Source organism: Helobdella robusta, assembly GCF_000326865.2.
Source record: "Helobdella robusta unplaced genomic scaffold HELROscaffold_2, whole genome shotgun sequence".
In the NCBI taxonomy this organism is placed as follows: Eukaryota; Metazoa; Annelida; class Clitellata; order Rhynchobdellida; family Glossiphoniidae; genus Helobdella; species Helobdella robusta.
The window spans coordinates 6,855,069-6,868,645 of record NW_008704083.1 but is presented as its reverse complement, the minus strand read 5'-3'; the positions used below and the strand labels follow the sequence as shown (position 1 = coordinate 6,868,645).

The 13,577-nt window shown below is 34.0% G+C and overlaps 1 protein-coding gene across 1 annotated transcript; it reads left to right on the top strand.

The window, feature by feature from the left end:
- Positions 1-707: 707 nt before the first annotated feature.
- On the top strand, positions 708-12,803 carry HELRODRAFT_160589 (hypothetical protein; the record flags this gene model as incomplete). Its single annotated transcript, XM_009017538.1, has 33 exons — positions 708-759; positions 1,318-1,532; positions 1,926-2,071; positions 2,399-2,536; positions 2,888-3,011; positions 3,168-3,350; positions 3,605-3,726; positions 3,962-4,113; positions 4,286-4,496; positions 4,743-4,819; positions 4,904-5,314; positions 5,921-6,018; positions 6,228-6,347; positions 6,554-6,646; positions 7,075-7,161; positions 7,610-7,726; positions 7,908-7,985; positions 8,036-8,209; positions 8,322-8,499; positions 8,612-8,762; positions 8,861-8,958; positions 9,022-9,153; positions 9,254-9,322; positions 9,493-9,614; positions 9,934-10,032; positions 10,125-10,238; positions 10,382-10,488; positions 10,821-10,995; positions 11,168-11,299; positions 11,458-11,528; positions 11,799-11,973; positions 12,188-12,383; positions 12,544-12,803. 33 exons carry the CDS (start codon positions 708-710, stop codon positions 12,801-12,803), a joined length of 4,677 nt encoding a protein of 1,558 aa, XP_009015786.1.
- Between the last annotated feature and the right edge of the window lie 774 nt (positions 12,804-13,577).

The following is a 13,577-nucleotide window of genomic DNA, read 5'->3' as shown; positions in this document are numbered from 1 at the left end:
TAAGAAAGCAAAACATTTGATGATTGGGTGTACGATGAACAGTGTTGAAGTGTTGAATGCTCAAATGTTAAGTATTTAAATAATTTGCAACCGTCGATAGCGTCTCACAAACACAAGTTGATTAAATAAAAAAAAGAAGAGAGGACAAATTATTAAAATTGATAGGGAAGTATCATAAAAGTCCATTTCCCTCCAATTAAAAATTTTTCAAGTATTTTAAAACATCACACAAAAAGCATTTATGGTACAGGCGAAGATTCCATTCTGTGTTCAAACCCAGTCACTGCGAACCAGAACAAAGCGCCTTTAACAATTATTTATTTAAGTTTGTCGGTTTTTAGTACTAGATTTGGTACTATAATATTTCAATGTATAAGTAAAGTACTTAATAGTACTTTTGGTTAAATCACCTGCGACAATCATCAGCCACTTGACGATTCACTGCATAAAACAGAATGAATGTGGAACGTCAGTGTGGCTCTTGCTTTTGAGCCAAGTAAATACAAAAAGCACAGCAAAGCAATACGGATGAGCAATTTCAGTAAAAGATTTTTTAAAAATTCGATAGAGGCGCATACATTTTTGTGCGCTGTAACTGAGCGTTCTGCCATTTAGTTGTGTCCATATCTGCATGTGGTTTTAGTTTCTCATGTAAATAATAAATTAAAATCAAATAGAAAGTTATTTTGTAGTTGGTCGCAAACTCGATGGATTTCGTAGAAATATTTCTCGATGAAATCGCTTTGGAAGGATTAGATGGTTGGTTCTTAATTTCCTACTCGTACTATTATATAATAATATAATATAATATTAATAATTGTTTTGCTTGACTGGGTTGCAAGATTTTATTTCCCAAAGAAGTCCAGGGTGTTAGTGGTTTCTTATGAAAAAGAAAATAATTGTAATTTTGAAATGATATTTAGCATAAATTTTGGTTTGGTTAGTGTCAGGGATAAGGAACGTTAGTTGAACAAACATTTGTTGACTTTAGTTTAGTAGATTAGACTAGTTTTTTGATCTGTAAATTTCTTTGACTGACTTTGCTCACTGTTTGTTTTTTAAAACTTACAACTTTGATGACCAAGTGATTTTGTTTCTGATGTGCAAATTTAATAGATTAAGCTACAATTTTTATTTCATTTTGCAATTAATTAGGGCTTTTTAATTTATGGCTTATGCACTAACATTTTATTGCTCTGGCAAATTAGTTTCTGAAAATCAATTGTGAACCTTTTGTGAGATCTTAATTTTTAAAAGTTATAATGGAAACAATGATTTAATTTAACTTAAATTAAAATTTTACTTTTTTTTCTGTAGGCATCACTCTTCCAACATTATGGAAACGAGTGATTTTGAGGCCCAAGAAATTTGACCTCTCATTGGATGACCATTTCAAGACTTACATTTGGAATCACCTACTGATTCGACATAAGGAGCTAGAATTCTTCAAACTGCCCACTCCACGCATTCCATTTGTTTACATCGATAGGTTCAGCTTTAATGATGAGGAAACTGGAGTTTGCATTGAGCAGGTGGGTAGCTTTAGCTTGTCATGGCATATTTATAATTTGTTAATTTTGTCTTCCATTGTTTTGTTCAATATAAAGTTTGGCACTACCATTGTTCAACAGTTTGAAAATGCTGCTAGTCAACATATTTCTAGCAGGAGCATTTTATTATTACATGAAGTTTTCTTAAATATTATCCTTCTTATTGAATAATTAATGAATAACATTTGGATCCAGTTTCTTATTTCCATTTCTTCTTATTTTTTGGAGCACGTTTGCTTCAGGGCCGAGAAGGGCATGCAATTATTATAAGAAGCAACATTCTGACCGGAGAATATTGTCAAGAACGTCAACTTGATTATTTGTAGAATAATGAATAATAATGTTGATGATGATGTTGAAATTTTTTGTTGTCAGGCAAAAACTGAGGATATATACCCCGTAGAGATTGTGCATGAAAGTAAGCTGGGCGTTCGTGGATCCTGTTCCACATTTAAAACTCGAGTGAATGTGACTGATAATGTCAGAAACGGACTGATCACATATAATGAAGTTATTGACAAGTTAGCATTGAGCATATTCATCATTATAATTTAATTTCTTTTTAAACTTTTTTTTCATAATTTATTTATATTTTTGGTTAAAAGGTGAAAGTGGTCATTAGATATGAGCCAAATTTTATAAATTTTGCTTTGTGCAATGCATGCTGTTTAATTTTATTACATATAAGAGAATAATTTTTCAAATAAAATTGCTGACAAAAACATCTTTTTCCAAGTACATGCATTCATATGAATATTTTTTGATGTTTTTTAAGTATTACAATGCGGCAAATGAAACATTTTGATAATTGAAACGTTTTGATAATTGAAACATTTTGCATTACCAAGTTATTCAGAGAGCCTGGTGATTGTGGCATCTCAGAAGCAGAGAAACATTGCACTGCTCGGAGTCGACAACTGCAACTTAAACATCATGAATGTCATTTCAGATGACAAGTTGTACTGCTTTCTTGAAAGAATAGGAAGGTACATATTTCACTATGTCTAATTTTTAATTATTTTTATACGTAAATACCTAAATTGGAAATTTCATTAATAGATTTTACCAATTGCATCAATTTACTTTATTCACATTCATCAAATAATGTCTGACAATTTTTCAACTCATTATCTCTTTCATCTGACTTGGCTTCTTGATATTTTTGATGACCGCTAACTACTTCAGTGTGGGTTAGCTCAACAAACACACTGCACAAACATTGCTTCTCATGTTATTTAGTTTTTTTGGAATAATTTTAAAAGAAACCGTTTTTACTAGCTTGATTTGTTAAGAAAATACAAGTCATAGTGTAATTCATAATCATTATCTTCTATCAGGTCCAGGTGGCAAGGTGCTCTTACATTTGGAAATGCAAGCATCAACACTGCCTTCAACGTTAAACCTGCCAATGCATTTCCTCTGAGGAAGAAATTGAAAAAGTATCAGCTGATAACTGTGCAGGTATTTGTTGTTACTGGAACTTTTTTTATGATCAGATTCTTGTAGTTGTGAAATTTATCCTCTCTTATTTATGATATTTAACTTAGATAGCTTATAACCATTGTTTTTTTTTCTATAGAGACCACAATCATAAAGTGTAAATGTTGATATTTCCAGTTTTTCTGCATGAAACCAGCAATTGGCATCAGTTGTATTTCTGGCAAAGTTCTTCTATTGACTCGTTTCCACGCCGACCACACGCCGATCTACCTGACGCATCTGTCCATGATTTGTTCCATGCTTGCATCTGAGCCTAACAAGACCATGATGCTAGCCACTGCTAAAGAAAAGTTTGCTGGGGTTATTATGTTCAGTTTTTTTTTACAAATTTTTTGCTAAGAAAATTTTTTTTTATATATTATTAACAAAAAGTAAGTTTTTATTCTATTTAACAGCATATTATTAATTATGCTAATTATATTTTAAGTTCAAATAATGTTTTTGTAAAGTTATTAAAATATTAAAATGTTGAACAAACTGTCTCACATTGTTGTTTAACAGCCGAAGAAATGTTATGTATAAAAACTGTTATATTTTTAATGATACATTAAAAGCAAATACCAGAAGAGTTGTTTCGCAAACTTTCGAGACTGGGCAGCAAGTACATCCGCTTAGAATTGAGGCCAATGAGGGAATGGTTTCCGGATGCCCAGCCCAAAGACTACCTAACTAAAGGGTCAGTTTGGTGGAATCGTGGTTCTGTGTTTGTGTTCTTCTTGGTTGTGCGCGTGTCAATGTTCATGATGAATTGTTGTTGTTCTAGGTGACTTTGATGATGTCTGAATGATGTTATTTGATAATTATTGTGTTAGTTATTATTTTTGAGCTACATATCGTACAATTTCATTTTGGTGGCTGTTTTGTTTAAATCGAAATAGAATCAATTTGGTGTCTAATTCAATTTTTTTCAGTAAGGGGCAGGAGAGAATGGTGAAAGTGCTGAGACTGATTCAACCATTTGTAAACCAAGATGATGGTGGTGACGATGATGAGAAGACGATGGGTGACGGTGATGATGAAGATGCTTGTGCCGACATGGACTGCTATGGCATGTTTCCAGATGGTATTCCACTTTCTTGTTTTAATTCAAAAATGTAATATTTACTTTTTAATTTGTTTTAATTCAAAAATGTAATATTTACTTTTTAATTTGAAAAGTTTAATGCTTTGATAGAGAAAATGTTTTTAGATGTCATTTCACTATCATTTAAGACTTAATGTTGTTAACGTTGCAGAATTTAAGTACCCAGTTTACTTGGACCAATCCCAACTTTCAACTTGCTATAGAATGATAGACGAGAGTGGATGGGATGGCGTTAAGGGGTCCGACTTCATCAAACGACTCAACATCGCAATAAATGACTTCAGAACTCTGTGGAGAAATCTCGAGAGGAGGCAGTGCTTTGGATCGATTAAGGTTGAGGAGGGAAAGCACCGGATCAAAAAGTAGGAGTTATGTATTGCTTTGCCTTTGTACATTTGCAATTTTTCACACCACACCTGTTTTTAGTTTCAACAATTTTACTTGGTGGTACTTTTCGATTGGTTGCATTTGTTTGTGCAACAGCTGCAAAGCCACAAAGTTCTCAAATGATGAGTAAAAGTGACTTGATAATAATTTGTACCATGAAATTGTACAATAACATTTTTATTTAAATATTTTCACTTATTACTAATAAACTTCTGTTGAAGGATATGCCTATCCAAGTACAAAAACTTCCATCACAATCAGAAGATTATCATGCCAGATAGGAAGTCTGCCAAATTGGGTTAGAATTCATGTCCTACATTTTCAAGATTATTATCCTTACATGTGGAAGTTGGGATTAAATTTGTTCCATTAACTCATATAGATCAGAGTTTAAAGAGTGCAAGATGCAGTTTGACCACACCTTCACAAAACTCTACATCATCGTTGCTGTGCTCGACTCCCATGATATCCTACCCTCTACCCTCGTCATCTTTCGAACCTTTTGACTCATCAATCGCCCCAACACCTGAAATCTCAAAACAGATCTTAGGAGATCTTAGCATCATCAGTGATGTTATTGATAACTCCATCAATGCAAATGAGCAGAACAACAGACCTGGTGGATCATCAGTTGTGATAAAGTTTGACTGCTCTGATGTAGACACAGAAATTGAAGGAGTGTCTCTTACATCAACATACGATACAGCGCCAACATCAAACGATACTTCCACCATCAAACCCTCATCACTGGCATCGTCCAAAACGACAAACTCAACCACTAATTCAGCAACAGGTCCAGCAGCAGCGACACAATCTCATGATTTGTCTTCTGAGGAGACCAGTGAATACTTACCTCTGTTTACTGGTAGAGTGATTGTGTTGAAATTTTATTACCGTCTTCATAAAAATTTAGTTTCAATCTTCAATTAATGTCCTGGTTATGACATTAAACTGACCCTCACTGCCTTGTGAGGGATGTTGGATCATCAAAGGCTAGGCCCACCGCTTATAACTGTGGTTGCGTAAGGAAGGGCGTCCTGCGTAAAAATTAGCCAAATAAATTACTTATGATGGAATGGCATCGAGGGGTATTTCGGTGTCATCATAGGTAGCCAAACGGCAACCCCCGATCTCGGGGAAAATGTCGTCTAAACGTGTGTTGTTTGTTGTTAATCTTCAATTATTAAAATGTATGCTTCTATAAGGATCGAATTAATTTTCTTATACGGCTGTGCAATTTATTTTCATCTGTATCTCATTTGTTAGCTTTTTCAATTAAAAATTTACATCCAGTTTTCCAGTTTTTTAATGACGTAAAAAGAACCCTCTTTATCGTATGTAGAAATTTCTGAAACCATTATATGTAGACTTCATATCTTTAAAACATAATGTCGAGCAGACAGCACTTCAACACTTCGCAACCTGATGCGTGTCAGGCACATCATGAAGGTCATCCACAGGGAGATAGTTGTTTATGATCTCAATCTATTTAAACAAGTTTGTTGTGCTGCATATCACATCATGTTCATCAGTTAACAATATTTTTTATTCTTTTGTCATGTCTGCTTGTAGAATATGGTGGTAATTTGTTATAATTATAGTCAGTCTATCTTATCTTCGTTATCTCAATAACTTTTAACAATTAATTATGTTAGATCAGTTTTTATCATGTACGACTTCAGTTACTTTATTGTTACTCCATCTAGGAAATCTACAATGCAGAAAATGAAAAATTATTTACGACCAAATCTCTGAAGAGGTTGCTGAAAAAGTTGGCAGACCACAAGAAGATTAAAGTCATAAACAAAACTGTGCCAGAAGGAGAGGTTCAAATCTTTTCTTGTTTTCATCAAATAGCTTTTTCCTTTTTAAAACGACCTGATGTTGTAAGTTTTAAATTAACTTATTTCATTGCTGACACCTAAATTTTTGGTTTTCATTGCTATGCGTTTTCTATAAAATTTGTGGCAGACAAGTTATCTCACTGTTGCAAAAAAAAAATATCGCAAAAAAAAAATTTTTCTTTTTGCAGTTTACATTTTATTGTGACCTGAATGTTGAAGAGGATGGCGAAGAGGTCATGAAAGTTCTTAACTTTCAACTTCTCAAGGATAGAACTGTTTCTGTAAGTTTTTTGTTTGTTTGTGTGTTTGCTTGCTTTTTGTTCATTTATTTATTTGTGTATTTTCTTTTTATCGCTTAATGCTGGTAAACTATTCTTAGTTATTTATAAAAATTTCACTGAAAGTTTTTTTCATTCTTATCACCTCAAGAACTGACAAATAAAATAAATAAAAATCAGGTGATAGATAAATATAAACAGACATATATTTACTTTGCAGTTATCATCAGAAGCTCAAACCAGCCTAACGACAGCTCTTGTTAGTTTATTTTCAAAATATTCTATACTTTCCACTTTCTTTCATTACTCATATATAAAAGAAGGAATAGTTTTACAATTTATTTGATAATTTATTGTAAATATGATATGCTACGGTCAATTGAAACATTTATTAATTGTAAATTATCCTTCACCGTTATGTCATCTTCCAGAAAATTCCACCCCTTGAACATCGTCCGAAGTTTGGAAAGGCTAAAATGGTCCATATTTACCTATGGAGTCTCGTTTATGGCTACAACGTTAATTTAACTTTTTTTTTGACAGCTTTCATTTAGGCAACAAGTCACTTAAATAATAATTGAAAATTACTTCAATGATACTTATCTAACCTTTAAATGAATTGTTATGGATGAGCATGATATTTGTTATTTTTAGGAAAGTTACGACTTTGAAATCCCCGTTTGGCTTAAGCAAGTTCAAAAGATCGATCCACATATCAGTGTGTTTGTTTGTTTGTCGTTTGTTAATTTTAAATTTTATAAAATTTCACTATGACATCAATATAACAAATGTATTTTATAGTCATTAATGCAATTTAGAATGCATAAGATAAAATCAATTCAAAATGGCTAGGATAACTTCCGTCTCATCTGTATTTTCAAATCTATTGATTTGTTTATGAATTTACTTATCTGTTTATTTAACATTATGATTAGGTGGTTATTAATAAATATAACGAAAAATTAGATGCACCTAATGACCTTTGACCCACCAGATCGATCAGTTGGCTGGTGCAGCATGACCGACGCCATCGACAACATGCCTCTATCCGTCTTCATCGAGTCCATCCTGTCCTGTTCGCCCGTACGTTTCAATGCAAACATCACCTTGAACAGTTTTATACTCCTATATTTAAATTTTTGTTGAATTTCATTTTGGAGTACTTCTTATTACATTTCGATTTTTTAAATATCACTTCGTTGTTTGACTGTTTGTTTAAATTTTTCTGAAAACGTATTCAATTTATTTATAATTTTTTGTAAAGTTTGACATAAAAGGCTTAGAGGAGCACACCAGTGACCCTAACAAGTTGCACGCCAAGTTGCACGATATCCCGACTGAGGTTTATAATTATTTAGCATATTTCTATTTTTAACATGACTATTTTTCTAGACTACCATGCTCATGAGACCTGCTCTGATGGTTTTTAAATTTCATGAAATGCAGATCGTGAGGCAGCTAACAAAGGGTCGAAAGTATTTATTCAAGTTTCAGTGCACCTGTGAGGTTCTGATGAAGTTGGGCCTGCTGTCGTTCACTCGATGCGCCCTCGTTAAGAAGGAGGAGGTCCGTGTAGTTGTAGTTGTCCATGTTTCGTTCATTTCAATTGAACAAATTCAATTTACTGCTAGTAACTTAGTGTTATCTCTTTTTTATTTTTCAAATTTTCTTTATGCAGATCTACATGTACGTGCACAAGATGGCCAGCTTGTACGACAACAGTAATTTGACGACATCATCTTCCTTGTTCCCTGTTACAGATGATGAAGGCTGCATGATGTATGATTTTCAGAGCTTGATGGATATTGACAGGTACTGGATGGCCCTACAGACACTCAGTCTTGATGTTAAATCAGGTTGGATGAATCGTATTTATAATGTTTATTGTATTTTACATATATATCAATCAAACAGATCTTTATCATCATTCGATTGATTATATATAATTTTTTTGTTTTCAAAATCTAGTGGCCCCATCGAAACCTTATCAGACAAGAAGCAACTTGAAAGAAAAGTTCAGAGATTTCATAAATGGCAAAGACGTGAGTGAAGTTAGTGATGTAGGATTCTTGCCTGGTGATCGACTCGGTCCTGGTGGAACGGATTCTTCTCTCTTCGCGTATGTTTCTTCTCATCTTCCAGTCACGCTATCATGGATTGTTAATTGCAAGAGCAGAATGAAATTATAAAATTGTTGCATTGAATTTTTTCATGTAGAAATTTGCGACGCAACTGGTCGTTAAACACGGAGAAGCATATGGAGCCTGGCATGTTCACGTTCGGTGGCATCATTGACAGGAAACCAATCATCGATTGTTAGTCTTATTATATCATTGTTTTGTACAGACAGACACTTGTATGAAATGTTGAAAAAAAAGTTGAAGCAGGTGCGGAAGGTGAGAATAGATCAGGGCAAACGTGCAGCAGTGCAGAGACCACGTCGGAGGGTACGTCGAAACGAGGACCAAATGTGGGCACCAAGCAGATCAGGAAAAGAGGATTAGTCTCAGGTTTCCACGGTTTTTTTTATTCCTCACCCATCTAGTGTTTTTCACTAGCATTTATAGTAAATTATCAAGTTTCTTTCTACAACTTTTGTTGTACCCACAGACTCGAAATCGAAACCAAAAGCTAAAAAGTCTAAAACACTACTTGCAACCACAGAAAACATGCATGACGGTTCGTAATGTTAAGAGAATATATAAAAAAGATAAAACTATCATTTCACATTAATGTTCAGCTTCGTTTTTGAATTTTGTTTTAAATGGTTATTATCCACCACTGTTATTATTTTTATTGTTATCAATCGTTAACGGATAGTGACAATAATCAAACATCTCAAACATCAGACTCAGCAGCTGCTCCCCACAGCAAACAAAAGAGAAAGTTGTGCTATGATGAGAAGGATGAGGAGGCCCTGAGGAGAATGACCAGGCAGAGAGTCTCGTGGTCCAGTCAAGAAGATAGAGTGGTCAGTTCAGTTGTTTTACATCTTCTTTCGTCACCTTCATATTTTTCAGTTTTATCATTATTGTTTGTTAATGTCATTCTAATTTTTTTGTAAATTTTTTTATAGGTATTAACTTTGTTGAATATCTGTTGTAGAGATAAAAAAAACAAATAAAATAATCTGGTAGTTATTTATTTTCCAATGAAGAAATCAAATAAAAGAATTAGGCATTTCAATTTTGAGCTAAATTTTTGTAGACATAGAGATACAACTCAAATTCATAAGTGTGGTTTAAAAAAACGCAATTTATTTTCTACATGTTGTATACTGCCATCTTCAGATATTGTTGTGCTCGTTGGCGAACTTGTTCCTGGGCAACACTCTGAAGTGGATTGTTAACAGTACAGTTGTCCGAGATATCCTACACGAACGTCTCGAGGTAACTGCATTCTTTCTAATTTCATCATCTCAACAATTATTCAATTGAATTTTTTTTAAATTGCTAAACTAATTTTATTTTTAAATGATCAGTGTTCAAAAAATAAGACTGCAAAAGCGTGTTTGCGGAGAAAAAATTATTTGCTGAAAAAGGAAAAAGTTCGGAAAAATGTCTGCGTCTACCAAGCAGAGTTGATGCATGACAAGGTCTGCTACCATTCATTTTTTATCATGTTGAGTAATGTAATATTTTTTAGAGTCTTTGAGAGAGCATACAGTTTTTTAGAGTTTAATAATTTAATAGAAATTAATTACCCAAATGTCTGAAATAATCTTTCAATTTACTGTAGGAATTATGCAAGGAATTCAAAGAGAACAAGACGTACAGTATCTACAAAGCCAAAGAGAATGCAGAAGCATACATTGCCTGTTTTTGCAAGCTGGAAATAAAATTTGGGTATGGTCGATTAATTGTAGTAGTATTACTAAACTAGCCTATTGTTTGGTTCATTTCAAATGGTGACTCATAGCAACCTGTTAGAACTACGTGTTTGAAGATGCGTGAAAGTGAATGAGGAGATGAGATTTTGTTACAACAAATTATTACCAGAATAACTTCTAAGGAGTGGAGATATAAGTTGTTCTCTGATGGAGAGTAGTTAACTTGGCTCGCCGTAATAATTTAATAACTTTTCATACACTTACTTTATTAGCTTATTTTGATATTCACTGAACCTAATTTGTATGCAGTTTTTATTGTTAATTTAAAAACTTGCAATCTAACCAAAGGTACAACACACCCGAGAACTTGCTGGAACAATATTCGATGCAACTTCCAGACACCATAGAGGAACTTTGCAGCAAATATTCAATCTTCCACCCCTCCTTGGATGTTGGGAAATCTCCGAAAGAAATCGACCGAGGGGACCACGTACTCTTTTCCACGCTGCAGAATCTCGTTCATGTTAGTGCTTACCATGTGTAGAAGAATTATCAAACGAAAACGTCGTTGATTAGATTCAAAAGCTTTTTAGACATTTTTTTCAGTAGTTTAAATAACTAATTTTATTATATTTGAACTCTCGGTGCCACATATTTTATCAGTAAACTGCACATTCATCAATCCACACCGACAGTCCATTTCACTGCTGACGGATAAGACAGGCAGAGCTCACGAGTTGTACCAAATGCTCAGTGGATACTCGTCCAAGGTGCTAACCCCTGTCTTCAAGCACATGATCGCTATGGGCATATTCACCAGGTTCAGGGTTAGTCAGATTGGTTTCGTTGAAATGAATGCATTTTGCTCGAAAAGTGTCGGTAATTAATTTTTTCATCTATGGAATACCAAACGTGATTTTCATTTTCATCATTCTGTTTGTTTGTTGAAAGTATTTCTATCAGTTTTTAAATTTCTTTGTGACAGCCTCACAAGAACGTGAACGCCAACAAAGTGGTAGAGCATCAAAATATTGGATGCTATCAACTCTCTCAAAGGTTTTTTGTTGTAGCTATTAATTGGGCTTGGTTTTTTTTTCATTCATAACGATCTCTAAATGTTTATGCAGTGTTTTGTGAGTTATATCATCTACATTTTGATAGTTATATAGTATTCATTGATAGTTTTGATTACTACTCATTGATAGTAATCTACTTTTATATCAATTATGTCTACTCATAGATATATTTTATATTATTATATTGAATTGGATTTTCTCCATGAAGCCATTAATTTATAATTATTCGAATCTCATTTGCCATCTGAAGGTACCAATATATCTGGCTGACGGTTTACCCCAAAAATGTTTTTCAAAAAGCTTATGACTTCCATGCATCTTTTGAACCTAGAACTCACGACCCGTGCCATGGGTCAAAGTTCATGAACCTGCTAGCTCATTCCTCGTCGTCCATTGGGTTGTGTAGTCTTCTTGGCTTGAATTTGGTGAGTTGATGTTTTGTTTTTTTTTGTTTTTTGCTCTAACGATTCTACAGAAATATGGCCAAACACTTTTTCAATTTAAATTTACTTTTAGAACTTCTCACATTAGCCTAATAAATTGTTCGGTCGTTAAAGTTTTCAAATTTGTAAATTAGGAATTATTACGCATTGTCAATTAAATTAAATTTAATACATTGATTTGATATTGCTGGTGCAGGATATAAAGGTGAAAGTTACAGTGCCGGCAGAAATTGTGGTCATTGATTCAATGGAGCAGAATGAAAATGAATTGCAAAATAATGCAATTAAATTGAACAGACCAAAAAATAATAAAGATAATGATGAGAATGATGATGATGAGTACTGCAATGATGATGAAGATGAAGATGACGCTGATATGCAGGATATAAAGTGTATGTTTACATCATTTTTCTTTCTTAGTTGAAGCTTCTTCTATGTTGCTTCACTTTACCGCATTCCTAGATTGATTCCTGTAAATTATACTAATAAATTGTAATGTCTAAAATTGAAACATGCGCGAATAACTCTTTCAATGAATTAATTCTTCATCAGTTTCAACTGGAAACTCTCGTACCTTCCTTTATTGGTATCGTTGTCAGTACACACACAGCAAGACGTCAAAATTCATTGACGCCAACAACAGCATATTCATCAACGCCTGCCAAGTAAAAGTAAAGTTGCCACCAGACTACCAAACCGTTTTTCACAGTGATCACAAAGTCTCATGGGGTAAGAATCGTGAGATGTCTTCACTTCAATCTGACGCTCTTTTGATAATTATCATGAATTCTTTCGCACAAATTAATCTTTAACTTTATCTGCTGACAAATATGATTTTTTGGCTGTTAAATTTTGAAATATACAATGTTTATAAATTGGCTGAACATATTAAAGCGAGTCGGGTGATAGGAATTGAAGTTATGATGATAATTGCTAACAGTATGTTTGATGATGAAGGTATACCTGAGGATTGGCGACACAGTGTGTTGGTGCCGTTGTATAAGGGCAAAGGAGATGTGAGAGATTGTGGGTCATACAGGGGTGTGAAATTACTAGAGCACGGAATGAAGGTAGTGGAGAGGGTGCTTGAGAGGAGGTTGAGAAGTATGGTGACAGTTAATGAAATGCAGTGTGGGTTTATGCCTGGTAGGGGAACGGTGGATGCGTTGTTCATGGCGAGAATGTTGCAGGAGAATTATAGAAAGAAGAAACGAAGATTGTACATGTGTTTTGTGGATCTAGAAAAGGCTTTTGATCGAGTACCGAGGAAGGTCATTGAATGGGCGTTGAGGAAGAAAGGAGTGAATGAGAGACTTGTTAAAGCTGTGATGCAGCTGTATGAAGGGGCAAAGACAAAGGTGAGGGTTGGAAGGGGGATGTCGGACGCTTTTAGTGTTAAGGTAGGAGTGCATCAAGGATCAGTGTTATCACCGTTTCTGTTTGCAATTGTGATGGATGTTGTGTGTGGAAACATAATGGAGGGGTTGTTATTTGAGATTTTGTATGCAGATGATTTAGTCTTGATGGCTGATAGCATGGAAGAATTGCAGTTAAAATTTGACAGATGGAAAAGTGTTATTGAAAAG